The 27,922-nt window shown below is 37.4% G+C and overlaps 2 protein-coding genes and 1 long non-coding RNA gene across 9 annotated transcripts in view; 2 read left to right on the forward strand and 1 right to left on the reverse strand.

The window, feature by feature from the left end:
- Nucleotides 1-19,290, forward strand: part of efcab11 (EF-hand calcium binding domain 11) — a 109,254-nt gene extending 89,964 nt beyond the window's left edge. For all 7 annotated transcript variants that reach the window (XR_015512554.1, XR_015512556.1, XR_015512559.1 and 4 more), the window contains 1 exon segment: nt 18,471-19,290. Coding sequence is in view for 4 of the 7 variants with exons in the window: in XM_087289004.1 (XP_087145130.1) it covers nt 18,471-18,616 (146 nt within the window). In the remaining 3 variants the exon portion in view is untranslated.
- The window catches only part of hmbox1a (homeobox containing 1a), a 664,927-nt gene that overhangs the window by 216,720 nt on the left and 420,285 nt on the right, over nt 1-27,922 (reverse strand). The gene's annotated exons all lie outside the window — the stretch shown is intronic.
- LOC147833048 (uncharacterized) lies at nt 7,769-13,473 on the forward strand. The gene is made up of 4 exons (XR_015513240.1): nt 7,769-9,015; nt 9,199-9,226; nt 9,280-11,450; nt 11,695-13,473. It is a non-coding gene; the product is annotated as an uncharacterized LOC147833048 (long non-coding RNA).

A 27,922-nucleotide genomic window follows, 5' to 3' on the forward strand; every position in this document is an offset into this window, starting at 1 on the left:
GTGTGTGACTGGTTTCCTGTGAGAGTTGTGTTTAAGGATAGCATAAGACTGTATAATATGCTGTTTTTTTTTCATTATAAAATACCTTATTCTTATGGGGAGTCCTCATAAACCACCAAAACCAACATGTGAGATTTTTTTGTGATTGGTTTCCTGTGAGATGTGTTTAGGGGTAGGGAAAGACCATTTAATAAGCAGTTTTTTTCATTATAAAATACATTATTCTTATGGTGAGTTCTCATAAACCACCAAAACCAACATGTAAGTTTTTTTTTTTTTTTTTTTGTCACTGTGTGAGCAAAAGAGTCTGTTCATCTGACTGGCGGAGTGTTGTTTGGCATGTACTCTCTCTGGGTGTGTGGGACTGCTGGAACAACAGCTTAGTTTTCAGTGCACTCTTCTCGGATGTTTAAGAATAGACTGTCCCTGTCAGCGCTGGTCTCTTTCTTCCCAGGTGACTGGTGTTTGCAAGACCACCTGTGCTGTAGAAAAGAGGGATATATAGAACAAATCAGATAAAAATTTTACATGTTGTGTGTAAGTTTAGTTTGTTCAACTATTATCAACAGGTCATATAGTGCAGGTGTACTATACCAGATGTGGTGTACTAAAAAGTTTCAGTCGAAGTCTTTCTAGCTCGAGTAAATGTAAAAAAAAACCTGTTTGGGTCATTCACATAGTACAAAATAACCTACTGTAACGTCTGCAATTATATAAAAACAAACAAATAAATAAATGCAACCTATATGAACACATGCAGAGCCTTACAGTCTCCTATATGTTACCAAATACAGAAAAAACTACACACAACATACATTTAGTCCTTATTTGGGTTAAAAAACAACACGCAACATATAGCCCAGTCAGTGCAAATCTCTCACCTGTATCTGTAATCTTCACCAGCACATGTAACCTGTGTTAGAGAGTAATTCTGTCACTTCTGAGTTCATAGAAGGTCCTAATGGTGATGATTATAGTTAAATAGGGCAGTTTGTTCATGTTTTAGGTTGCTGAAAGAATCATTTGCTCCTTTGTTTTTTTCGCGGTTCACTTTTACGTTAGTCTGTTTCTGTAAGGATGTCAGACGCACTTCAATAATCACGTGCACGTTATTATCATCAGCTAAAGAAGTTTATTTCAAATACAGACGCGCAGCAAGCACATGCGAGAAAGCGAAACTGCTCACACTTTAGACAGCCTTGTAAACAACGACATGGTAGATTCTGCTTTTTTTCTTGGCTTTGTGAATGTTCATCAAGACGACGAAAAGGTTTATTTAAGCTCTTGTTGACCATGGTGCGTTATTATGTGTATGTTATTACAATGTAATGTCTCGGCTGTGTATTTAAAAATGACACTTCCTTTGTGTTCATTCTTCTGGCATGTGCACGAGCTAGTGTCGTGTATCTGTAAACCAATAGCGGTCAGCTGCATGTGGTACGGTATGTTCACTTTTTGGTACCTTTTGGCAGTGGAAACAGTCGTAAAAGTGTACCAAACCGTACTGTACCACTCAGTGGAAACGGGCCATTATATGTGCTCTATCTTGCCTTGGTCAGTGGGCCAATTTTATAGGTGTGTATACAAATAAAACAGGTTTTCGTCAGCACATCTTCACAGGTCATGGCTTGTAATCTTGAACTCAACAACTCTGCCCTTTAGTCATATGTATTGGGTACATATATGATCGGCTTTTCTCATGCTTAAGCAGCTTGAGGGATTGTGTGTGTACACATTGGGAGGAGAAGTGTAGATTCGTGTCGTACAGTGCCAGATTTAACCTGCATCTTGTTTGTAGGCTCGACAGGTAGCTGTGAAGCTGGAAGCCAGTCGCCCCTGACAGCGGCATCAATATCACGTCTGGGGGCCACAGGCGGGGAAGAAATTTCTGCTGCACATTTCACAACTCCCATTGATACTTTCAGCGGTTGCCATGACAGCAAGGTGCAGTGGTTTTAATGGAAGCGATTTTGTTAATATAAAATTGAGCCTCGGCCGTAACATGTCTCCCACGGTGCAGCCGCTCTCCATCGATCAGAGGTGAAAATGCAGCGCTCCAGGATGCCATCTGCACCCTGCATTGTGCACTCTTATTAGGACAAAGGAAGAGCAAATGAAATGAAGCAGTCATAGGATTCATGATGTGTCCCAATTAAGACACAATCAGAGCACATCACAGTAGTGCGGTGGCTCTTTCCCTACCCACCGGCACCAAAGAGCAGAAGGTTTTCTTGTCTCGCCGTGGCATGCGTCTTTGATTGCTTGTTAGACTCCATGTACCATATGCATATCTAGAGATCTGTCACTTTGCTTATTTGAAGTAGAACCTGATTATGTCGAAGTCTCTTTTTTTTTTGGATGTTGAAACAATTTGTTAGAGAAGATGACAGAAGAACTTCACGGCTGATGATGCAGGAGGTTTCAAATTCCGAAGCTATGAGCTTCAAGGCCAACCATTCTTTCATTCATTTTCCTTTGGCTTTGTCTCTATTTTAGAGGTGGCCACAGTGGAATGAACCGACAACTATTCTTGCATGTCTTTTACGCAGCGGATGCCTTTCCAGTTGCAACCCAGTATTGGGAAACACTCATTAACACACACATTCATACACTACAGAAAATTTAGCTTATTCAATTTACCTGTAGCACATGTCTTTGGACTGTGGGGGGGGGGGGAACCGGAGCACCCGGAGGTAACATGGGCAGAATTTGGAGGAAAATAAATATATTTATGCTTTTTTGGAGTTGAACACTTTGGACAACGCTTGAACAAATTTGAACACCACGTAAAAATGTGATTAAGACTTTTTAATACCTTTTGAGGGCTTTATTTTTCTTTTCTTTTTTAAGACCCTGTGGACACTCTGTGGGGTTAAAAAAAAATCTAGATTTTGAGAAAATAGCCTTTTAAAGTTGTTCAAATTAAGTAATTAACAACGCATAATATTCATGTATATGAGTTTGGATATATTTTATGGTAAGAAATTAACAAATTATCTTCATATTACATTTTGGCATTTGACAAAATCTATCATTTTGACTTATACAGTGTATATTTGCTTTTTGTCAGAATATACCCTTGTAACATAAGACTGCTTTTGTGGTTCGGGGGCATGTATAGAGTTAACATAACACATGCAATATTACTTGTTGTATGTTAGTGTTTATCATATAATATTTTGTATTATTATAATTTTTCTGTTTTTTAATTTAGCTTTTTTATTCATGGTGAGGCTACGTATTGCACTCTGTGTATAGGTCTACAGTTTAAGCACGAGAAACAGATACCAAATTTACAATTTCATTTTTTTTTTTAGTTCATCTTTATTTTTTATAGCACTTTACAATGTAGATTGTTTCAAAGCAGCTTGACATAGAAGTTTTAGTACATTGAAATTGTGTCAGTCCAGTTTTCAGAGTTGAAGTTCAGTTCAGTGTGGTTTAATTTTCGCTGCTGAAAGTACAAACACTGAAGAGCAAATCCATCGATGCGCAGCTCCTCAAGTCCAAATCTAAGCAAGCCATTGGTAAAAGTGGCGAGGAAAAAACTGGATCAACCTGGAGAGAAACCAGTTGGGCACGACCATTTCTCCTCTGGCCAAACTTCTTGTACAGAGCTGTAGTCTAGGTGCTGGGGACTGGAGAATGCTGGACGTTCATCGTGGAGAAGCTGCAGGTGGTAGTAGGTTACTGGCAGGTGTTCAAGCAGGCCCACGGTAAGGAATGGTGGACCATTATTGCCTTTTTAGCATACAAGTAGAGGAAAAACTAGCCAGACAGTAATGTGTGAATTGTGGAGTGGGCTAAATCTAAAAAAATCTGTATTTTTTCAAGTAAGCTTACAAATATTTTTTGCTTTTATTATTGCCATAATAAGAAATATATTTGTAGAGCAACCCATGTTCTGTTGTCAGTAATATTTAAAGAAAACTTTAATAGGTTGAACTGTCCGAGATATGAACAAAAGCAAGCGATGCATCAGTTTGATTTAAAAAAAAAAATCTTGAATGGTTATAAAACTCTTTATAATAATTAAAATAATTTCTAAAAATAATTATATTGATATATGACATGGCATCTTGGTGGCACAATGGGTAGCATGATCGCCAAGCAGCAACAAGGTCGTTGGTTCGAGCCTCGGCTTGGGTCTGTCGGCATTACTGTGTGGAGTTTGCATGTTCTCTACGAGTTGGTGTAGGTTTTCTCTGGGTGTACCGGTTTCCCACACAGTTCAAAGACATGTACTAGGTATCAATGCAGAGACTCGAATTGATATTCGCGCATAAAAATGTGTGAACATTTTGAGTTTACTCAATTCATTCATGTATCAAATTTGCTTTATTCCAGTGTCAAATTCAGCCCACAATAGACGTGGATTTGCGTCATAGGCAGGGCTTTTGTTTGCCCGGGGACTTGAGCTTTGTTGCTAAATAGCTAACATGGATTTTATTGAGAGAACAGCAGGTATTCATTTTGCGTGCACTAGTTCCTTTCTGAGGTGCACCCAGCTCTGTGAGTTCATCAACTCCTCCAGAAATGATACCTGGATGATGGTAGCTTTCAGCTGTGTTTTTGACTGAGCCGAGCCCAGTTTGATGAACTGTTGTCTGGAGATTCGTCATAATCATGCCCCTGCAAGAACAAGCTCCTGATTAGTTTATTTTGAGCGTATGTTTGCTAAAGTTCAGATTTTCCAACTCGAGCGATCATTGCGTCATTTGGGCAAATCGTGCTGCAGGACATTCACGTCTTTCCATTGACTTAACATGTAAATCACTCATGCTTGACACTTTATCGGCGTCTGGTGTTAAGACAGGAGTATTAAGACAGTAGGAGTGTGTCCTCCTAAACTAAACACTGAAACTCTTTGGCAAAATATTTATTTTGAAAAGCACTACACAAAGGTATTTCAGCTGAAATGTTTTTTCATGTCTATATAGCTTGATGTTAAATTTTGAAAACTCCTTTCATAGCACTTTTAATATGTTGTTCTGTGCCCTGAATAAAAATCCTGTTGGTGTGGAGAAAAGTTGAGCCTGTAGAGGATCCTTTCCTTCAGGTTTGTGCAGCATCGGTGCAGAAGCAAAGTGTGCATTTTCTTGACAGTGACAGAGTAGTTCTCGTAGATCTGCTATGCTTTTCCTCCCCATCTCCCCTCGTTCCAAAATGAAATAAATAAAGAGTAGAAAAAAGAGCACCAATCAGAAGAGTACACCTGTTCCTGTGGGCCACGCTGATGATGTCATCACCCTCCGCTCTCCATCTCCCGGGAAGCCTGCGACGTCCTCCACAGGGAATCCTGCCACGGAGGTGTGAGACAAAAACGAATCGTCCAGGCAATATTTATCTCACTTATGGCCGTCCAACACATTGCTGCCGAGCAAATCTTGCCCACTCTTTCGCAATTCCATGCTGATTTCTATCCCAACACAAATCCTGTGTGACTGAGAAGACTGGCTCGTCTTGCTCGCTGCGCTCAGGTCCCAACTCACCCCCTCTGCGCTACGTTATCAGACGCTGCACAGATCACACACAGCGAGTGTTTCGTAGGAGTCATGGCCTGGGCGGATGACTTGGCAGATCCTCAGCCAAGTTGATTAGCTGAATGTTCACAGACACAGCTGCCACACTGCGCGGTAATAAGAACAACATCCTCGAGTCGTGCGCCATTATTCTGATCATGATGGTATTCTAGCTATGACAATGTGGTAATTAGAGGATCTGCATGCTTCGATGAGTCTTCATCACCACTCAGCCCCCAAGATATACCTCATCTCTGGCTGAAGGCTAATAAGCACCCAAAACACTAAGAGCCAGAGAAAGACACCTGTGCACATGGAACGGCAGGACCAACAACTTATATCTTCATGGCTAATCCTTAAAAAAACCTGCGTGTTTCATCAAACAACTGCCTTCATCAGGGTATCAGTGATCAGGTGCGTTTGGAGTTTCTTTTAAATACTAAATGGAAATGGAAAAAATATATATAAAATAAAAAAGATGATGTGTTTTATACAACATATTTCTTAAGTAATACAACATAATTATACTGTATATCTCTGTACATATCTTATACCGTCAAGGTTATCATACCGTCAAAATCCTATACCGGCCCATGCCTATTCCAGACGCACCTGATCAATGTTACCCTGATGAAGGCAGTTTTTAGTGGAAGCCATGTAAAAAGGCTTTTAAATAATTTTTCCACAATTTTCAAGTGCCTTGGACTGATTTTTGATGTTTATTCTGATGAATCCCTTACCCAAATAGCACCAACACATTATTTAAGCTACCCCTGAGCACTTTTTGTTAAATTTTGAACTTGTATCTTCTTTTAGAAAGTTCTACTTCTGTCAACAATAAAAAAAGAGCTTCGGAAGCTTAAAGGGATAGTTAACTCAAAAATGAAAGTTCCTCGTTACTCATGCTCTGGTCGTTTCAGTTGAAAGGATGTAAATGATAATAAGGCTTTATTTTTATTGCAAACCATGTCTTTTTAGCCAAGAATGACCGAATAGATTCTAAAGGCAAAAATGCTGATAAAAATCAGGACCTGGCTAAGTGGTGTGTGGACTTAAGGGGTTTTACGATGTAATCATGTATTGATAGAGCTCTGGATTGGTCAGTCTGAATATCTCAGTATTTGGGCTTTGGTCACATGGTCAAGGAAGAGACAAAAGAATATATATTTTTATCATTTTATGCAATTGTTTTGTAACTAATTCAGTGTAACTGTATTACTTTGTAAATTACTATTGATTTAACTTTTAATACTTAATTGCTCCATATTGCAATACAATGAAATCACATAATAGCAATGCTCTACTACATTTTTAGCTATTAAAACTTCTCTCATTTCTATTTTTGGTATAATATTGCTGATGAATGCTTTGACTAGAAATGAACAGTTTTTCACCCTCAGACTGATAATTTAAGTCATTCGGCAGAACTACAGTTCTAACCACTGTAGTTATAATACATTCTTATACACTCCTGTATATATATATATATATATATATATATATATATATATATATATATATATATATATATATATATATTTATTTATTTTTTGGGAGTGAATGAAGTCTATTTGGTACAGATTTTTCTTCTTTGTGTTCAGCAGAACAAAGAAATGTATACAGGACTCGAACAACCAAAACATGAGTAAACAATGAGATAATTTTCATTTTTGGTGAATTAATCCTTTAGATAATTCACCCAAAATATAAATCGCCATATTTGTGTCACAACCCAGTAGGCACTGGACTTCAACATGATGTCAGATTGAAGTTGTACCTCTTGTGGGACATTGCATATTGTTTGGAAATAAAATTCGCTTTGATGTGAGAACCCTTTGTCAGGCTGACATCAACGTCCAACCTAAAATCAACCTAATATCAGTGTCTAGCGCAGTGGTCACCAAACTTGTTCCTGGAGGGCCGGTGTCCTGCACATTTTAGCTCCAACCCTAATCAAACACACCTGAACAAGCTAATCAAGGTCTTACTAGGTATACTTGAAACATTCAGGCAGGTGTGTTGAGGCAAGTTGGAGCTAAACCCTGCAGGGACACCGGCCCTCCAGGACCGAGATTGGTGACCCCTGGTCTAGCGTATTGCAGTTTGATGATGTGTAGACGCTACTACTATGACATCTGTCAGGCATTGGATTTTGATTGCCTTATCTGACAAATAAATGTCAGTATTTGACACCAATATGACATCGGTTAAGATGTTGGCTTAATGTTGGATTGTGGTCACTCTCCAACTTTCGTTTGACATTTGTTATTGAATGTCAAAATAATGTTGTCTTTGGATGCAGGCTAAACATTGAATTTTGGTCACATCACGTCACAGCCCAAATCTAACCTAATATCCTAATGTTGTGTGCCTGCTGGTAATACAGTAAATCAGAGTGCCTATATAACCCCTAAACACCCTTATGTCACTAATAATAGGCACAAGTCTCTGAACTTTACCTTGGAGCCATAGAGCAAAGTCGTGGATCCAAATAGTTCTTTATCATCACATGGACTGCTGTGAGCGCCATTTACATGGGGAAGTTATGGTAAATGGATACACTGTGGGACAGTTGGAATGCATTGTGCTCTGAGCAGTTTTCTTCTGGGAAACCATATGTCCAACATTTAATTTGGAAATAAATTTGGCATATGCCTCCAAGTAAATTTGAAATTTCTTCAAGAAGGTGTTTCCTTTGGGAGTGAACTCTTTTAACAGGATTATCCACTTTGTGACACATTTTGGGCATGTCAGAAAAAAATAAAACATGTTTGAGGTCCATTTATGGGTAAGAGTGTAAGACCAGGTCTTAAAATGGACAAAATTACTCTTAATGCACATTATATCAGCTTCAGAATGGTATGTGCTTGAACTTGAGATGACCCTGTAGACTTACATTTATTGGATATTGCATATAATTTGGTATTACAACTAAAACTTTGTACTATTTAAAGATGCAGTATGCAGATGAGTATTTGTTTGTTGTACCTCAATTAAAACAGTTTATAACTTAATTAGAAGCACCACAATTACTTAATTGTGTTCCGTTCTAGGGACAATAGACAACATGGACATTTAGAGTTTTATTTTAAAATGCAAAATATACATGAAAGGATTCCTTCACGACTACATGAAAACTTTGGACCATATACAGTAAATACTGTATTTCATGCATGTAAACAAGTGGGCAAATGCAAAGACTGCACATCTGAGTATTAGACAGACCCCCAGTTTAGGAATTGTTTAGAGAGCATGATGAAATGTTGACATTTTCCAGGCCTTCTTTTTTTCCAGATCTCAATCCAACTCTATCATTTTTCAAATTAAACATTATCAAACATTTTAAAATTATTATTATTTGCAAAATTGACTTTAAAATATACCCACCTATCTGATTCATACTCAAATTGAAGTTAGAATTGTATCAGAAAAGGATTAGCAACTGTTGGGAAAAAGGAATATATTTTTTTCTTTTCAATAATCAATTGTATTTGTACTAAAGGCAGGCATGTCCAAACTCGGTCCTGAAGGGCCGGTGTCCTGCTGAGTTTAGTTCCAACCCCATTCAGACACACCTGGGCTAGCTTATCAAGCTCTTACTAGGCTTTCTAGAAACATCCTTGCAGGTATGTTGAGGCAAATTGGCGCTAAAATCTGCAGGACTCCAGCCCTCCAGGACTGAGTTTGGACACCCCTGACTTAAGGTGATATTTACCAAACTTCTCTTGAGTGTGATATGCCTTGCATACTAAAGAAGCATTTTTGCAGACTAAACATACTGTCTAAAATTAACTTGAGCTATGCAGCTAAACTTCCTGAGATGGGTTGAAACTGAACACAGAATATTTGCAGTTGAGAAGTGTTATGCTTTTAACGGTGTGCAGAGAATTCATAGAAAAAGGAGATGTATGTATGGGTGCGGCTAATAGAGGAATGGAGAACGATTGACAAGTGACAAGTTTCACTAAACTCCACCTGTTAATATCAGCTACGTATAAAAGCTGGAGTCTGGAAATTAAAGTTTTTGCACACCTCCTGAATGTAACTTGTGCACTGCATTGAGAATACCAGAACTCTGTGAATTGAATTGATTATTTGTATCCAAAAAATTACTAAGATTTTTGACATTGAATAAAACCCTCTCGTGACCTTTTTTTATTGAACACGCATGTAATTGGCTAGATATTCTAACACTATAGACATCACTGGAACTGGTAGCTTCATTCAAACAATGGACTATTTATGGCGACTGCACTGACACAGCTTTACAGCTCAGGCCTGCTTTGACTGACAGGGCTATGTTAACAACAGCTAGCAGCGTATGAAAGAAGGGACAGCTAAAATATCACTCATGTGTCTCTTCTCGCTGAGATAAAGACCATGAAGAGTATACGGTTCCTCCGTGTCCACGACTGTGCCCCCTCATGTGACAACCTGTCAGTCTGTTTGATGCAAAGCCTTAGTTCTAATACAACATAACTCAATCAAACACGCAATGCAGGAATCGGTCTGCTCCGCTGCGTAAATTAGATTGTCAGTCCACGCAATCCTCTTCACACGTGATTATGCTCAACCTTGTCACACTTTAATTGCGACCTCCTGATTGCAGGCTAGTAAGTGAGATATGTCTCCATATTCGCTTAATCAGTGGAAGAAGCACAGGTGTTCAAAAGCTGTTTGTGGAGTTTCATCACACTTTTTTTTTTTCTGTCCGTTAAAAACTTTGGAGAGGGGTATGCTGGATGTCTCAACGGTCCTCCTTCATGGGGAGGACTTCATTAGAATCTAATTAGATGAGTGCAACACTTCCATTTGAATGGGAGTCACTGGCATGGAAAAGGGAAGTGTGATTTTCCAGTTGCTGGATGCTTAATGTTGTTTTAATTCTCCTCCCTGTTGCTACCAAATTTCCCTCACATCTGCTGTGTTTGCACTCGATCAGTCTGCTGTTGAAAGTAATAGAGAAATCACCCCAGTGAGAGAAAAGCAGGAAAATTTCAGAGCTCTGTATCTCTAGCCTTATGTTTGCTCTTGCTCATCTGCAATTGGATGAGCGGTTTTCCTGTGGCGGTTTTTATCCGCATTAATCTCGGTCTTGGTAAAAACATCCGCTTAATGAGTTTTACGCGATTGCCTTCTGATTCTGTACTTGCGTGATACACTGCAGCCGATAAACCGCTCAAGCAGGGATGGCCAAAAACTAGGAAATAAAGATCTCTCTCCAGCAGAATGCCTATTTTAATTTAATCTCTGAAACAGGAAGTGAGCACTGAGAGGAAGAAATGGTCAGCCATTGCTCTCTAATGTCTTCCTCTGCTCCTCTGACACGATTCAATTTGCTCACACCGTCTTTATCTGCTCGTTATGTCACCAATGACTCATCTGCCAATGTGAAATGTGCACTTGCTTTGTGGGAACAGAGAAGAGCTTTGCTCTCAGCAGCTACAAGTGTGTGGAAAATCCGAACAATTGCGAGTCACTTTGTTGCAGCATCAAACCAAGATGCAAACCATTTTCTTAGCCATTCAATATTTATGAGTCAAGAATTAGAAACCATTTATTCATTAAAAAAGCTGTCCAATATATACGCTCAAAAAATCATTTTGGCTGGTTGTTGAGCTGAATCAACACTATTTTTGAGTTTTTTTGGCGGAAACTTAATTTCTATGTTCAATCCACTGAAATCAGCAAAAAATTACTCTAATAAATTTTAAACTTTTTAAAATTAAAGTTAATCGATTTGTGTTTTGACAACATGAAGGAATTGTGTGGAACCCAGCAGTTTTTACAGTGTCGTTTTTTTTCACTAGACAATAAAAGTTCACAAAATGGCTGTCCAGTAAGTAGGTTTTTTTTTTCTTTATAAGAACATTAAATATTTTTTTAGCTGAAGCTGTCGGCATTCACACTTTACAATAAGGTTTATTAGTTAATGTTAAGTAATGCATTTACTAACATGAACAAACTATGAACAATGCATTTACTACAGTATTTGTTCATGTTAATAAACGTTAGTTAATGAAAATACAGTTATTTATTGTTAGTTCATTAACTCATGGTGCATTAACTAATGTTAACAAGCATGGACTTGTATGTTACTAATGCATTAGTAAATGTTCAATTATGATTAATAAATGCTGTACAAGTGTTGTTCATGATTAGTTCATGTTAGTAAATGCATTAACTAATGAACCTTATGGTAAAGTGTTACCAAAAAATCACATACTGGAAAAACAAAATGAATACCTGTTGCTTCTGATGATACAAAAAAGCAAAATTTTTTCGTTTGCAAGAAAGTGAACGTGAAGGGGGTAATGGTTTACAAAATTCTATGGTATTTAATATGAAACCGTGTTTTCACAGTTTGATATGCAATATCAAAACAACAAAAATGTCCATGCTTTTTAAAACTTTGAACAATGATGCAGCTATACTTAACAAATCTTTGGACAGCCTTGATGAGCAGTGGCACTGAAAAGACTCTAGGTTCTCAAATACTTATTTTACAATAATCCACCCAGAATTTTTTGGTTTAAAATGTGCACCAAACCAAAAGACTCCAAATGGTTCAGTACAAATATGTCTCATTACACTTCTAATTTACAACATTATTACCTTTAAACTACAGCCTCAGCGGACCACTGAGTGAACTTTCTAACAAAAGATGATGTATACTATTTACACAGACCTCAGTGGAAGTATAAATCAAACAACAACTAAATACCCATCTTTTACAAAATCATCTGAACTCCTGTGAACAAAACCAAGATCCCACTATTTTCTCTCCCACTTCACCACATGACAACTAGGGCTGGGTGATTTTTCCGATTTTTCCGATTAGTTCGAATTTACGTTTTAAGACGATTTAATTTTGAATCAAATCGAGAAATCGCGATTTAAAAAAAAAAAAAAAAAAATTTAATACATTATAATGGCACCAATGCGGTTTGGTTCACTCTCTGAATGAAGCAGGAAGCACACCAGAAGTGCCTCTCGGCGACGCGCCGCGCAGCACCACGCCATGGATTTTAGAATTCTAAACAGGTCTCTATACACACACCGGCGCCGCCCAGCCACGATTCACGAAGCAGTTCTCATTTTAGCCGGCCCACAGAGCGCCATCTGATTATTTTCATCTTAAATATCAAGTTTTCATCTTAAATATCATGCTCGTTTGGTTTGTGATAGTTTAAACTGTCATGTCCGACCTGCTTGACTGCCTGTTAAAGCGTGAAGTCATGTAGGATTTTACTTGTTGCACATCTGTATGGATTGTCAAGACATATTCCCTCACCAAGTCGAAAAACTCGATCTCAACATGGATGAAGGACGTAAAGGCCTGCCATGTGAAAAACCACGCCGATCGTTTGGTTTGAACATGAGTAGAGGTGAGGGGCTGTAGCAGTGAAAATGAAAGTACCTGCCCCCATGACGTTATTTAGCGGACCTAGTTGAAAACCAGACAGATCAGGCAGCATAATAGAGAGTGGAGCAAAGCACATCAAAAGATCGTTATTTAAAAGGGGAAAAAAGAAAAATAGATTAAATATATTATTTTATATTAGACACACATCTGGTACTTGTATTTGCTCCTGCTATACGTCCACAACTTTACACATTGGGTTTAATTAATCTTTACAGTTTCCAAGTTCAGTCCTTTTCTTCCACTGTATCTTTAAGAAAAAGGCAGCAGCTTTTTCAGCAAAACTTGCAAAAAATACCTCTGTATTCCTGCAAGTGCAATATTTACACAAATATTTCTTATTCAAATCTACAGCAGTGCTATTTAACTCGTGAATTTATTTTACATTTATTTACAACTTGACCGATTTTTGTATGACATGGCCATTAAAATTACAATGTTCCTTAAGCAGATGGTTTTTCAAGTTACTTTTAAAGAGAATGTTACTTCAGTCATGTTGTTGTAATGTTTTGAGAAGACTAGTAACACAAAAAAAATAAATAAATAAATCGAAATCGTGAATCGGTCAAACTATATAAAAAACCTAGATTTTTTTTTTTTTTTGCTAAATCGCCCAGCCCTAATGACAACCCTAAAACATTATAAATTTTTAATGTGCCTCACACAAGTGAGTGGACTTGACGAACTACCTGTAAAAAACGCTCTTCTCTCCCAACCCCCCCCCACACTCCTTACTCTAGCACTTAAATCTATAAGCACTACAGTAATTCTCTGAGTTTCTTTGTATAATGAGCACTTCTTGTGTGTATTGCCTCTTCTTGTTGAATCGGTGTATGCCTCTTCAACTTTAAGTCTCTTTGAACAAAACCATCTATTAAATTACTAAATTTAATGTACATAGGATGCATCCCCCAAGTGGCTTCAAACCTTTGATTTTCTTTTGTTCTGTTGAACACAAAACTATTTATTTTAAAGGATCTTTGTCAATTGTATTCATTGACTACCACAGAAATTCCTATGGACATCAATGCCTACCAACTACCTAGATGCTGTGGAACAGGGGTGCCCAAACCTGGTCTTGGAGAGCCGATATCCTGCATATTTTAGTTCCAATCCTAATTAAACTCACTTAAATAAGCTAATCAAGCTCTTTCTAGGCATACTAGAATCTTCCAGGCAGATGTGTTGAAGAAAGTTGGAGCTCAACTATGCAGGACACCGGCTCTCCTGGACAGAACAGAGAAATGTTGTGTGCCTGAGAAACGTCTTGGATGGCCTGAGGTTGACTAAATTAACAGCAAATGTAAATTTTTGGGTGAGCTTGTACCTTTAAATGACCACAAATTGTGTCATTTTTTTGCTCTGCTGTTTAGTCTTTGCTTTTAATTTGTCTCACAACACTTTTTCCTATAGCCTTTCAAACTGAAAACTATTATTTCATTTCCCAACCATTTGAAAGTCATGGCTTTGGAATAAAACCTTTAGTTAGAGCCAAGTCTTTTCCTCCCGCCACACAACGTCCCTCACAGGACTGATAAAAGACTCAGTCAGCTGAAAATGAGCAGCTTTCCACACATTCACATCCTACACCTGTCCAGGGAACCACCTATAGCAGGAAGTGAAATAAGTCAGCCTTTGACTCGGTCAAGTCAATCAGAAAACACTTTCTTGCAAGGTTAGAGTGAACATCAGTGGGTTTTATGTCTGAGAGATGAGAAACATTTACCATCTCTACAGGTAATTGGCTGTGTCGGACCACAGAGCAAGACGACACTCGGATATACCTCCTAAACTAGAAAACAACTCATTTATCATCAAGTTTATGGATTATCAGATTGCACCAACAGAATTAATGCGTTTCTAATGGAATGCTGTTGCAGGCTGTGTTGGTGAGGAAGTGCCTGGGCTATAGATCTAAGAAAGGATGTCATGTCGAATTTGAGGCAAAGAGTTGAAGTGTTGCATATTTCTGACTTTCCTGCTATTCAGGTTAAGTTTAAATCAGACACTGACAGATACTCAATAGTGTTTTGCTGTGAGTGCCGAGTTCTTAATATTACTGAGCCATTTCCCCTTACATCTGTTCAAATGTTCAGTTTTGGTCTAAAAGCTATACTGGTTTAAACATATTAACCTATCAGGTCCTGCCATGACAGGTTGTCACTGAATGTTTTGCAGCGATTGCACTGAAAAAAAAATGGTTTAAAAATGGAGAAACCCTTAATTTCTACAGTGGATGGCACAACAAGTTAATACACTATTTAAATCCTTTTTCTTTTAAAAAAATCTATTCTTTTTATCTGATAATTAACAATTGAATAATTCTTTCTTTTATCTGAGTAGATTAAATTGTAAAATTCAAAGAAATAACAAAAATGATAATATGGAAAACAAAAAAATTATAATCTGAACTCAATGTAGTATTGCATAATTTTAATAAAGTTTGAGTACGTCTTTGAGATTAATTCAGGTGTCTCTTACCAGTCGACATTGTCACTGAACTGGGGGCTCATGTACGAAGACTTGCATTGAATTCATACTAAAACATTGCGTATGCAGTAAAAAAATTCAGATGTATAAAACACTGGATATGCTGAATCTCAAGCATATTCTCTTTATACATCCGAATTAAAGTGAAACTAAGCTCACATGCACGAGCGCAAAACTCCTCCCTGCCTCCTCCCCCTAATAAATATGGTAATGACTCTACTTTGGCAAAACCAAACAAAAAAAGCAATGGCAAAAGCAAGCAAGAGAAACTTCACAGAATATGAATTGGAGGCGCTCCTATCGGAGGTACACCAGAGGAAAAACTGTGTTATTTGCAAGTTTGTCCTCCGGAATTAATAACAAAAGAAAACAAAATAGAGTGGGAGAATTAAGCTGATGTGGTTAATGCAGTGGGGTTTGAACATCGCACTGTGAGTGAATTAAAAAAGGAGTGGCCCGATGTAAAAGTGAAAAATTTTGTAGTGTCTATTTAGGCTAAGTGCAAATAGCACACCTCGTTGGATAAAGCTAGTTAAGTGTTAAGTTAATCTATCTTTCAATCATTCAATCAGTCATTCAACCAACTATTCAACCAACCAATATATTAATAAATTAACCAACCATTCAGCCAAATCAATCAACCATTCAACCAACCATTTAGCCAAATCAATCAACCAACCAACCAACCGATTAATCAACCAACCATTCAATCAACCTATAAACCAATCAGCCAAATCAATCAATCGGTCAATCAATCAATCAATCAATCAACCAACCAATCAATCAACCAACCGATCAATCAACCTACAAACCATTCAGCCAAATCAATCAATCAATCAATCAACCAACCGATCAATCAATAAAACCAATCAATCAACCTACCAACCATTCAATCAACCAACCAACCAACCGATCAATCAACCAACCATTCAATCAACCTACCAACCATTTAGCCAAATCAATCAATCAATCAACCAACCGATCAATCAATAAAACCAATCAATCAACCTACCAACCATTCAGCCAACCATTCAATCAACCAACCAACCAACCAACCGATCAATCAACCAACCATCAATCAACCTACCAACCATTTAGCCGAGTTAACCAACCATTCAGCCAACCATTCAATCCGTTAATCAACCAACCAACCAACCGATCAATCTACCAACCAACCATTCAATCAACCTACCAACCATTCAGCCAAATCAATCAACCATTTATCCAACCATTTAACCCAGTGGTTCCCAACATGTGTGTGTGTGTGTGTGTGTGTGTGTGTTTGTGTAATATTAATATATAGTAATATGTATAGAAAATATAAAATAATCAGTTTTAACTTGTCTTGGCCTTCAATAAAACCAAAATTTAGGTAGGCTTTGTCATACTGTCTAATCTTTTTCTTCGCCTCTGAAGAATCACAGCATTTACGTTTGTCTGCCATTTTTGTTTTGATTTTGCCTTTACGACACGTTGACAAGCAGATTGCCCGAGTGAGCAAAATTTAAATAATTATTTAAAGTTATTTATTTTAATTATTTTCACTATTATGTTGGAATTTTAAGCATGTGTTTAGATTATTTTTTATTTTTTGGGCTGCTCGATTTTGGGAAAAATCATAATCACGATTATTTTGGTCATAATTGTATTCACGATTATTCAAAACCATTGCCAGGTAAAGTCAAAATTATTAGCGCTCCTGAGATTTTTTTTTTATAAATATTTCCCAAATTATGTTTAACAGAGCAAGGAATTTTAACAGTATTTCCTATAATATTTTTTCTTTTATTTGTTTTATTTTAGCTAGAATAAAGACAGGTTTAAATATTTTGAAACCAATTTAAGGTCAATATTATTAGCCCCCTTAAGCAATATATATTTTTGATTGTCTGCAGAATAAACTACCGTTATAATGACTTGCCTTATTACTCTAATTAAGCCTTTGAACTGTACTTTAATCTGAATGCTTGTATTTTGAAAAATATCTAGTAAAATATTATGTGCTGTCATTATAGCAAAGAAAAAAGAAATCAGTAATTAGAAATGAGATATCAAAACTATTATGTTCAGAAATAAGTTAATAAAATATTCTTTCCATGAAACAGAAATTGGGCAGGAAAAGGTTTGCTAATTTTCAAGAGGGCTAATAATTCTGACTTCAACTGTATACATACAGTTATTTTCCACCCTGCAATGGAAAGAGAAATAAATACAATAGAATAAAAATATGAAACAAACTGTGCTTTAAGCATCTTCACTGTAAGAAAAACACTTTAGCTACAGCAGTCCTTCAGTCAAGAGCAGCAAAGGTTTTCTCGTTATGTTTGTTTAATAATAATAAAAACAGGCGGCAGAAGGATTATATAGCGCGCTGTATCTTTAATGGTTTCTCTTTCACGTCTTTTGATCCTCAACTCGTTTATTACACAAATGAGGGTTAATGTAAATAATCACTAAACACTGCGTTTTGACACCTATTTGACCATTAAAGCGTTCACACTAAGATGACTTTAGATGTCTGCGCTCCTCTGCTCGTCTCAGTGTGCGAATGAGAGTGAATGCTGACCGGCCGCATGCTTCTGACTGCGTGATCGTGCTGCACACACACATAAGCTCTTTCGCGCTTTTAAGAGCAACACGTGTACAACTGTGGCGAAATATGATGCAATAATCATTTATCTCGATTAATGCTTTTTTATAATCGTTTGAAACCGAAATCTAAATCGGATTTTCGATTAATTGCAAAGCCCTTTATAATAGTGGACCATTTTTATGCCTTTTTCTACCTCAATACTTATCCTCTCCCGCGCCCCCCCTGTGAACTCTGGCGCCCCCCTTAGGGGGGCGCGGACCCCAGGTTGGGAACCACTGATTTAACCAACTAATCAGACAATCAATCAATCATAGTCTCTCGCTTTTTCTTCCCTATGACTAATGGATCTGTAATGTTAAAGATGGCATCTTTCTCCATCTTTCCCTACTATATATATTGTTTGTACATTTAATAATAACATGTTGTTCTTATTTTTGTGCAGGCATGCGGATCAAGATTCTGACGGTCACATCAGCTTCAAGGATTTTGAAAACATCATCAGCTATGGTTTGGCGAACACCTGCACCTCTACATGAGCCACAAATATATTCATTTTGGACCATTTATTTAGTTGATGAAGAAAAGTGAAGCAACGTGTATTTGCTACTTCTCTTTTGTTTTGTCATTTTAAACCATGACAGTCTGCCATTCACACTCTCGCTCCAATAGATAACTCTCAGCAATTTCGAGGACACAGTTTGGCCTTGCCTGTTGAAAGGCGGAGTAACTTAAGATGCTTGACACTTGGGTTAGATGATAACTTTTGATGTTGTATTGATCCATTTGGACCGAGACTGAACGGTGTAATAGAGAAGCACACATTTCTATTGTGCAGTTGCCTTACAAACTACATTAAATTTAACCCAGCCTCTCAGGGTTTACTTCACTAGATGCTGGAACAATATTCCCTTTCCAGCCTTCGGTACTCGCTCTCTTAAAATGACTTCTGTAATTTTTTTTTTTTCTTTTTCCGTCAGTCAATTTTATAGCATCTTAAAAACTAGAAATAAATCATCCTCCCTTGTTCAGTTTTCATCTACAAAATAGGCAGGTTGCTTCAAAATTGAATATTTACTAGCGCATTCAGATTCAGTTGAAACTCTCTTCTAGCAACATGTAATAAACAGCCTGAACGCGCTCGTTCGGGGAGGATTTTATGCGACTGGTCTTGTTCCATGTGATTATGGTACTGTAAATACTTGTTTGTGTTTCAAGAGATTTGCTGCACTCCCATCTGAATAAAGATTAATTTGTTTTTGTAATCAGTCCTGAGTCTTCATCTGTGTGACACGGCGCTCACTCTATCCACAATCCATCAGGGGGCTCAGGAGGCATCAAGTAAGGAAATGGCCTTGGAGGAACAAAAAAAATAATCAAATACAGTTTTAATCAAATACGTGCTTAATCCACTCATAGGTTCATTTTCAGGAATGGCCCGCTGTTCAGATATAAACAGAGAGGCGCTAGTTTAATCTTCACCTTCCTCTTTGAAACTCGATTAAACGAATCCCCCAGTTTGGTTGGTTTATTGTGCTATGGGATGTGAATGTGTGACACCGTGAGCCAAACTCATGCGAGGGAAAAAAAAAAGGTAGAGCTTCGATCTAAGCCTTGCCAGCAGTGTAAAGAACCCTAGATTAACACATTGTGCGCCTGTTGTTTATTTCAGCCGTTTGAGGGAGTAGTCTGTTTTCTTTGTGCACTCTGTAAATATTTTTATTTTATTTTTTTCACACAAGAAGATCGCTTTCCATTTTTTGTCATTCGCTTTTATGCTGTGTAGCTGCGGTGGACTGATAGCGAGACAAAGAATTCAACATTTGACTGTTGCGGGACAAGACCAAACGTATTTGGAAGTAATTCTTCCATCACTCAACCAGGGAGGAATTGCATGATAACATGATTTCAGAGGGTCAGAATGAAATTGAATTGTGTGGAGCAAATGGGAAAAAAAAGACCCGAGTTCGAAGAGATCAATGTTGAGTAACAAACACTGTAGGCTGAGATAACATCGCCCGGCTAATGTGATAAGCTGTTAATTATTTTCATGTTATGCCTGCCAGTAAATAAGAAAATTAATAAGAAAAAATGCGCTGAAAAGAAAATTCTGTTACAATTCAAAGCACAAAAATTTACAGTTTTTTTAATACATTTTAATATTAATATTTATTATAATATAGAATGTTATTATACATTTTTATATTTATTTCAATATTTTATTATACATTATACAAGTGAAAAAGTAATAAAATCAATCAATACTATTATAAAATATCTCCATTATCAGCCAATAGCAGTATACTTATTAAAAACTGCAACTCAATGGACAGAAATGATGCATGCCTTGTTGTAGGCAGAACAATCACGATAATAGATTTTCACTATTTGATTATTTATGCTAATTATTTATGGGTTTTAATTTTCCCTGGTCTACATGCGCAACAATTGGGCAGAGGTTAAGTTTCATATTGACGTCATGTTGAAATGGCTAAAGACTCGTTGTCAAGATTATTCATTTGAAGCACTATGAGTCAATTCTTTTATATATGAATCCATAGTTTAAACACGTTGCACTTTCAGTTTTAAGCCTTTAAGCTTGATAATGCACTACGCTTAGAGCTGTTACATTCTACATGGAAGGTCATTTATAGATCATAATAGGGGCTCTTTAATGTGTTATAAAATGCATATAAAAACTATATAATTGTTAATACAAAATGTGCTTAGAACATTAGTAAATACTGGATAGAATGTAAAATGCATGGACATTTTAACTTTTAAAAAAATCATGATATAGAACTTAATGGGAACAATAAAGGGAATTCTTTAGAACCTGTTACCTGGTAATCAGGATATTGCTATATACTTACTCTACATAGACTTCTGCATTCAAAATGCCTCCTAAATCCCTTGTTTTTTATATTAGCTGTTGTAATTGGCTACTGCCCTGACATGTCATCCTTCCAGTTTTCCTCTAGGAGCGTGACTGAGCTGCGCCATCACTTTACATTCATTAGTTCTATTAGCTTCATCTAATCTAATGCACACACATGAGTTAGTCCATTTCCACATACCATGTATAGTAGGTCTGCATGTGTCATGGAGTGTTCTGGGTATAAATATCTATAAGACCTACTTTTTTCTAGCATGGTGTATCTGCATTGAAATGAGCATGAGAGAGATACAAGAAGAGCAAGTTGGGGAAAGAAAAAAAAAAAAGAAGCGGCGAACATGGTTAGGATGAAATATCATTAATCAGGACTGGCAGATACAAATGAGGGACCTTGCTCCCTGCTCAACCTGCTAGCAGAATGCAAGCGTTGCCACAGAGCGCTCTATCTCTGGAAGACGAGAGCCCCTGTTTCAGTCCATCACTGCCGTCTTTACAGGGCTCTAGTGTAGTTGGGTCTGAGCAGACCTGTCACACGAAGCTTGTTCGTGCTGTTGTCTTCACTGTTACTGAAAGTCAAGTCATCGTTAGCATGATGTACTCCAAGTCTGGAGTGAAAATTAATGGGCACAACGTTTTAATAAAAAACTTCACAGATGATCTTGAATTTTACCTGGCACAAGAATATTACGGTTATATTGAAAACGTCGGTGCCGTGGCCTAATAGTTGACCTAGCAGATGCTTTTAATAAATGATACAAATTAATTTCACTTTTATTTTTCTTGATTGTTTTATATAAAGCTGTACAATTCTCTAACAGGAAAAGACTAAAACGTACAAGTGGAAAGAGTATTTACACCAAACCTTTACTTCAAGGAAGTTTTGGTAACCAGGAAAGAGGTAAGGACATATTTTTTACTTGCATTTTTATGCATTGCCAATTATGTTGTTTGCATCTGTCTGTGTGAACACTGAGATTATGTAATGATGATAAGAACGATCAGAACAATCAAGATTAATAAGATTAAAAGAGAAAGTAGCCAAATTATATATTCCTATTCTTTAAGAGCTTTTTGGTATCTTAGAAATACTCATTTGACATGTGAGTTGAGAGTAGTTGGAGTGCGTGTCAGTAGATCATTACACTCGAGTATAATGTTTTAATATTTACTCAGTTTCATGCGTGTTCAATAAAAAAAGGCCAGGAGAGGGTTTTCTTCAATGTCAAAAATCTTAGTAATTTATTGGATACAAATGAACAATTCGATTCGCAGAATTCTGTTATCCTAAATAGAATGTTTGAAAGACCTGCCATTCAGGAGGTGCGCAACAACTTTCATTTTACTGACTTCATTTTTTATAGGCAGCTGATATTATCAGGTGGAGATTACCACTTGTCAACGATTCTCCAGTTCTCCATTAGGCGCACCCATACATACTTCATATGTTTTTATGAATTCTCGGCACGATGTTAAAAGCATAGCACTTCTCAACTGCAAATATTCTGTGTTTGTTTTCAACACGTTTCTGCTGACAGGAAGTTCTGCTGCAAAGCTCAAGTTAATTTTAGACAATCAGGCCTTTGCATTTCTATCAGCTTCATCTGCTTCTGCAAAAATGTTTCATTAGTATGCAGAACACACTCAACAGAAGAATTTCAGGTAAAATATCACCTTTAACCAATACAAATACAATTGTTTAATGAAAAGAAAAAGACATAAATGAAAAAATATATATTCCTTTTCCACAATAGTATCCCCCTTTTTGGCTCCTCTCTGGAGATAACAACATCCACAGATAACCAACTCCCAAAAACTTTCAACTGTGACAATTTGTATTCTAGAATAGTTTTTATTCACCTAAAAATCGTCACACTCCTTGTTCACCTCTTCAATAGCGCAGTCTCACCCTCTTCTATTTACTTTGATAACTTATAATAATAACTTCTAATGATAAAAATGATGTTTACAATATTCAAACTTATTTCTCTCACACTCCCATGAACTTTCAATTATCCCACAGTTTCATTTTCACCCCTTATACACTTTATCAATAAAAGTAAGGTTTCATTTCTGTTTTAGCAGCAACATTATAAAAATGATGAATAAAAATGTAAACAAATGATTAAAATAGAAAAACTCCAACATGTAAAAGTAAAAAATCACGTCACTACCATACACTTTTCTACGACATTTATCATAGGCATCCAGTGCCAGTAAGTTTGACAGATGCTGGCACCGACTAAAGTGTGGCACATGTAATATAAATAATCTTACAAATTGTGTCTCTTGAAAAAGGACTTTTGATATGCAAGTTGAGAGGAAAGGTTATTGCACACCAAATCCAAACCTTTTGTCCACTTTTAGCACGTTAGAAAAATTATTTGACCTCCCGTTGTGTCAATAGTATGGACACACTGCTTCCGAAACTTTTGTCTGTCATAAAAAATTTTTAATCGGGTTCGATTTTATTTTTCGGTAACACTTTATTTTGATGGTTCATTTGAGTATTAGTAGACTGTCTGCTTATTATCTGCTGATACTGCTCCTTCAACAGACATTTAACTGACTATAAGAAACTTTGCATGTACAGTACATGTCAACTTACACTAACTCCAACCTAACGGTCTACTTACTGTATAATCTATTGAGAATTAGTTGGCATGTAGATGCAATGTAACTTAAATTCAACAAGCAGACCATTAGAAAAGTGTGACCTATTTTTTCCTGTTGTTTAAATCTGAAAAAGCATTTTTATAATGGTTTTGAGATTTCAGAGCCACCGTACAAGCAAAAGGCAAAATGACTTCATGACAAACACAGTGCATAGTAGAAGACAGAATGTCTCAGACATTCTGAGCAGTCGAGAACCCCTATGCTGGATTCAGTCACTGGCGCACCTCTCCCCCTGCTGCTGTTTGGTGCATGCGTGCGTGTGTGTGTCAATACATTTGACCTACTGCCAGTCTCTGCTCAGAATTTGCTTGGGATACCTCACATTTCCGTATGTAAACAAAGTATCAAATTTCCTTTGATTTCCTGAAATAAACTTTGTATTTTGTGATAATCCAGTGCAGCTCTTTAAGGAGAACTCTCTTTCTTCTCTATGCAGTATTGGATGAACACAATATGTTGCATATTCCTCTTTCTTTTGTAAAGGTAAGAGAGGAGAACAATGCATCGCTGCGTGAATTGACTACGAAATGTTTAGCGTTGGGCGACATGGTGGCTCAGCGGTTAGCACTGTCGCCTCACAGCAAGAGGGTCGTTTTTTTTGAGTCGCATCTAGGTCAGTTGGCATTTCTGTGTGGAGTTTACATGTTCTTCCCGTGTTGGTGTGGGTTCCTCCAGGTGCTCCGGTTTCCCCCACAGTCGAAAGAAATGTGGTATAGGTGAATAAAATAAACTAAATTGGCCATAGTGTATGTGTGTGTGAATGAGTGTGTATGGATGTTTCCCAGTTCTGGATTGCAGCTGAAAGGGCATCTGCTGGATAAGTTGTTGGTTCATTCTACAGCCAAATTTCCCTGTAGCCCAAGACTGGTTACTTATTGAAGCTAAGCAGGGCTGAGTCTGGTTTGTACCTGGATGCGAGACCACATGTAAAACTAGGTTGCTGTTTGAGGTGGTGTTAGTGATGCCAGCAGAGGGCGCTCAACATGCAGTCTGTGTGAGTCTTAATCCCCTAGTGTAGTGTAGGGGACACTATATTGTCAGTGAGTGCCATCATTCGGATGAGATGTTAAACCGAGGTCCTGACTCATTAAAAATCCCATGACACTTCTCGCAAAGAGTAGGGGTGTAACCCTGTTGTCCTGACCAAATTTCATCCATTGGCCCTTACCCATCATGGCCTCCCAATCATCCCCATCCACCGTAATTGGCTCTATCATTGTCTGTTCACTCCCCCTATAGCTTGTGTGTGATGAATGCACTGCAGCGTTGTCCTCCAAGCATCCAAGTGGATGCTGCACACTGGTGGTGGTGTGGAGAGACCCCCCTCATGATAATTGCGCTATATAACTACACACAACGTTTCATTCCGCTGTGGCGACCCCTGATGAATAAAGAGACTAAGCCGAAAGAAATGAAAGAATGAATGTTTAGCATTTTTCGGAATAGATTATTTAGTACTCATCAGACTCAGTGTGCAAAGATCTTAACTGGAGTGCAAGTCAGTCGATCATCAGACAAGTATCAGCTTTACTACCCTACTAGAAAAAAAGTCTGACTTTACACTTTTCTATGTCATTTGTTAAAAAAAAATGTAGAGACATTTAGTGTGACCCAATACAGTAATTATACAGCATAATACAAAAATTATATAAATCTTTTGATATATTTAATACATGAAGAAGATAATAAAATTCAAAATAAAAATTCCACATTTACAGTTTTCCTCATTAGAAGAACTATAGTAAAACCACAGTAATAGCCATGTGATCTGTAATCTGATTGCTAGTCTTTCAGCTGTATTCTTGGTCATTATTGTGGAGAATTCTCAGTGATTTCACAAGGTATAATTGACTGGTCCAGCAAAGACATTCGCTCTAGCTTGCGTAGTGTTGTATTTTCTTTTATTTATTTTTTCCTTATAAATGGTCAATGTAATGTGCAGTTCAAATAAAGTAGTTCTGTTTTTTTTCTGCCTTTGCTGCTTCCGTAATGTATCTCAACAGAATGTCTCTTTTATCAATTTGGCGAAAAAAGTGGTAGTGGGGAAAAAAGTGGGAAAACATGATCGTTTACTCACAATCTGGAGCCCTGGCTTATGTTGGCCACCATCTGTAGTGAGGTTAAGCATGCAAAGTATTTTCTCAGAGCCAGTTTTTGTAAAGGCTGACAGCCACTGATGAATGCCGATGGTGAAGGCCTATTCCAAGGCGCTATGAGCATATTGATTTCCTTATGGGGGGCCTATTAAACATGATTTATAGATATTTCCTCCTTTTCTTTCCCTTAAGCTGTGTTTAGCCACACAAGAGCCCATGCGTAATGGAGAGAATGGATGAAAACTGACGGACGATTTACTCAAAACTGTGATGAACTGACGAAGCAGTCGCGGAGTATCCTCACGGTACCCTCAACCACTCATCACATTGGAAAATTAAAGATGTGTTCTTTGTTTATTTGTGTATTAGCCTAATGAGCTATGAAACTGCTACATGGATGGAATGAGAGCCATTTACATTTTTGACAGGTTGTTTAAATTGATTTTTTTCCCCTTAATTTATGTGCCACTCCAAGTGACTTAGAATTCGAGGGAATCCAGCAGATCTTTAAGACCTTTATAATATAGATAAAGATTTCACTAGCTTGGATATGATGTCACCAAAGAGAATTACATGCAATGAAATGATAAATGTTTTGAAACAGGTTTCCTAAACACTCACTCCTTCTGCCATTTGATAGACACCATTGGTTGATGTTGTCTGCAGTTCAGGATGGTGAGGTTTCCAAAGAACACAATTTATCGGGTGTGTGGTTAATACATCTGCCTTTTGTATGGCAGTCTCTCCTCTCTGTAATGGCCAGACATATGTGTATATGTGTTTTCTTAGTGTGCTTCACATGTAGGCAAGTGGGCTTGACAAGCCACCCGTAGAAGACATGTTTTTCCTCTCTGTATGCACCAGGCACTTTTTTAAGAGCACCTCATTCGTCTTTGAAAACATTGTGCAATACTACTGTAAGTGTGCTCCACACATGTGAGTGAGCTTGACAAACCTCCTGTAGAGGACACGTTTTTCTCACTAAACGCCAGACACTTTCTTCTTTAGCACCCCATTCGTCTTTGAAAACATTGTGCTATTCTCAGTGTGCTCTACACGGGTGAGTGGGTTTGACAAACCACTTTTAGAAGACACGTTTTTCCTCTTCATATGCACCAGACACTTTCTTATAAGCACCCCCATACTTTATTTAAAAACATTGTGCAATTTTAACTGTGCTCCACAGAGGTGAGTGGGCTTGACAAGCCACCTGTGGGACACTCTTTCCTTTCCATATGTTCGGAGAGAGAAGATAAACTAACTCCAGGTTTTCTTCTTGCTGTAATTTAGAGATGTGCTGCAATTTTTATAAGGCAGTTTATAAACCTGTTTGATTAAAATACTTTAGATGACTATTAAACTGATAAGACAAAGTAAAATTGTGTGGCCAGGTTTCAATTATTTATATCAATAAATATGTTTTGTATTTTAATTTTTAAATTTAGCTATAAATACAACTTTTGATGTGCTTAATTATTACCTTATTGGTCTATTGTTTTCCCTTAGATTTTTTTCCCCTTACATTATCTTTAGTTGGTCTTAGGGTGTTTTCACACCTGCCTTATTTTGTTCGATTGAATCACACTAGAGTTTGTTTTCCCCTTCTGGTGCGGTTCCTTTGGCGAGGTGTGAATGTAGCAATTGCACTCAATTGCGCACCATAAGCGGACCCAAAAAAAGCACACCCAGAAAGAGGTAGTCCTTGAAGAGGTGGTCTTGGTATGCTTTCAAACAAACTCGCGAGTTGTTGATTTGTGGTGAGAACATGATCCGAACTAAAAACCGACCCAACCACAAAAAGTACTGCGCCTTTAAGACTAATCCAACTGCTGTAGTCCTATGCGCTGTACCATCTTGTGGCTTTTGGAGAAAAACATTTGTTGACAGCACTTTACCAACAATTTTAAACCAAGAGAGAAAGAGGGAATAACATTACCTGATAGATCGTAGGTAATATTTCCTGAAGATGATCGTGCCGCAGTTCAGCTAAATTAATTCACGCCTCCTGAAGCGCCTTTACCGTTTGCAATGCATTAAAAAAAACATTTGTCTAAAGTGATGTATACAAACTATATAGTATACTATGACCAGGCATAGATACAATCAGCCAGCGGAGTCGTCCCTCCATAGTACAAAGCGACATTTTGTGTCTGCCAGTTTGTTTACTTGCGGGATTCCATTAGCATTTTCCTGCACGTTAATTCTGACCATTCAAGAAGCAGTTTAGGAAAC

Source organism: Danio rerio, chromosome 17 (genome assembly GCF_052040795.2).
Source record: "Danio rerio strain M-AB ecotype USA chromosome 17, GRCz13ab, whole genome shotgun sequence".
In the NCBI taxonomy this organism is placed as follows: domain Eukaryota; kingdom Metazoa; phylum Chordata; class Actinopteri; order Cypriniformes; family Danionidae; genus Danio; species Danio rerio.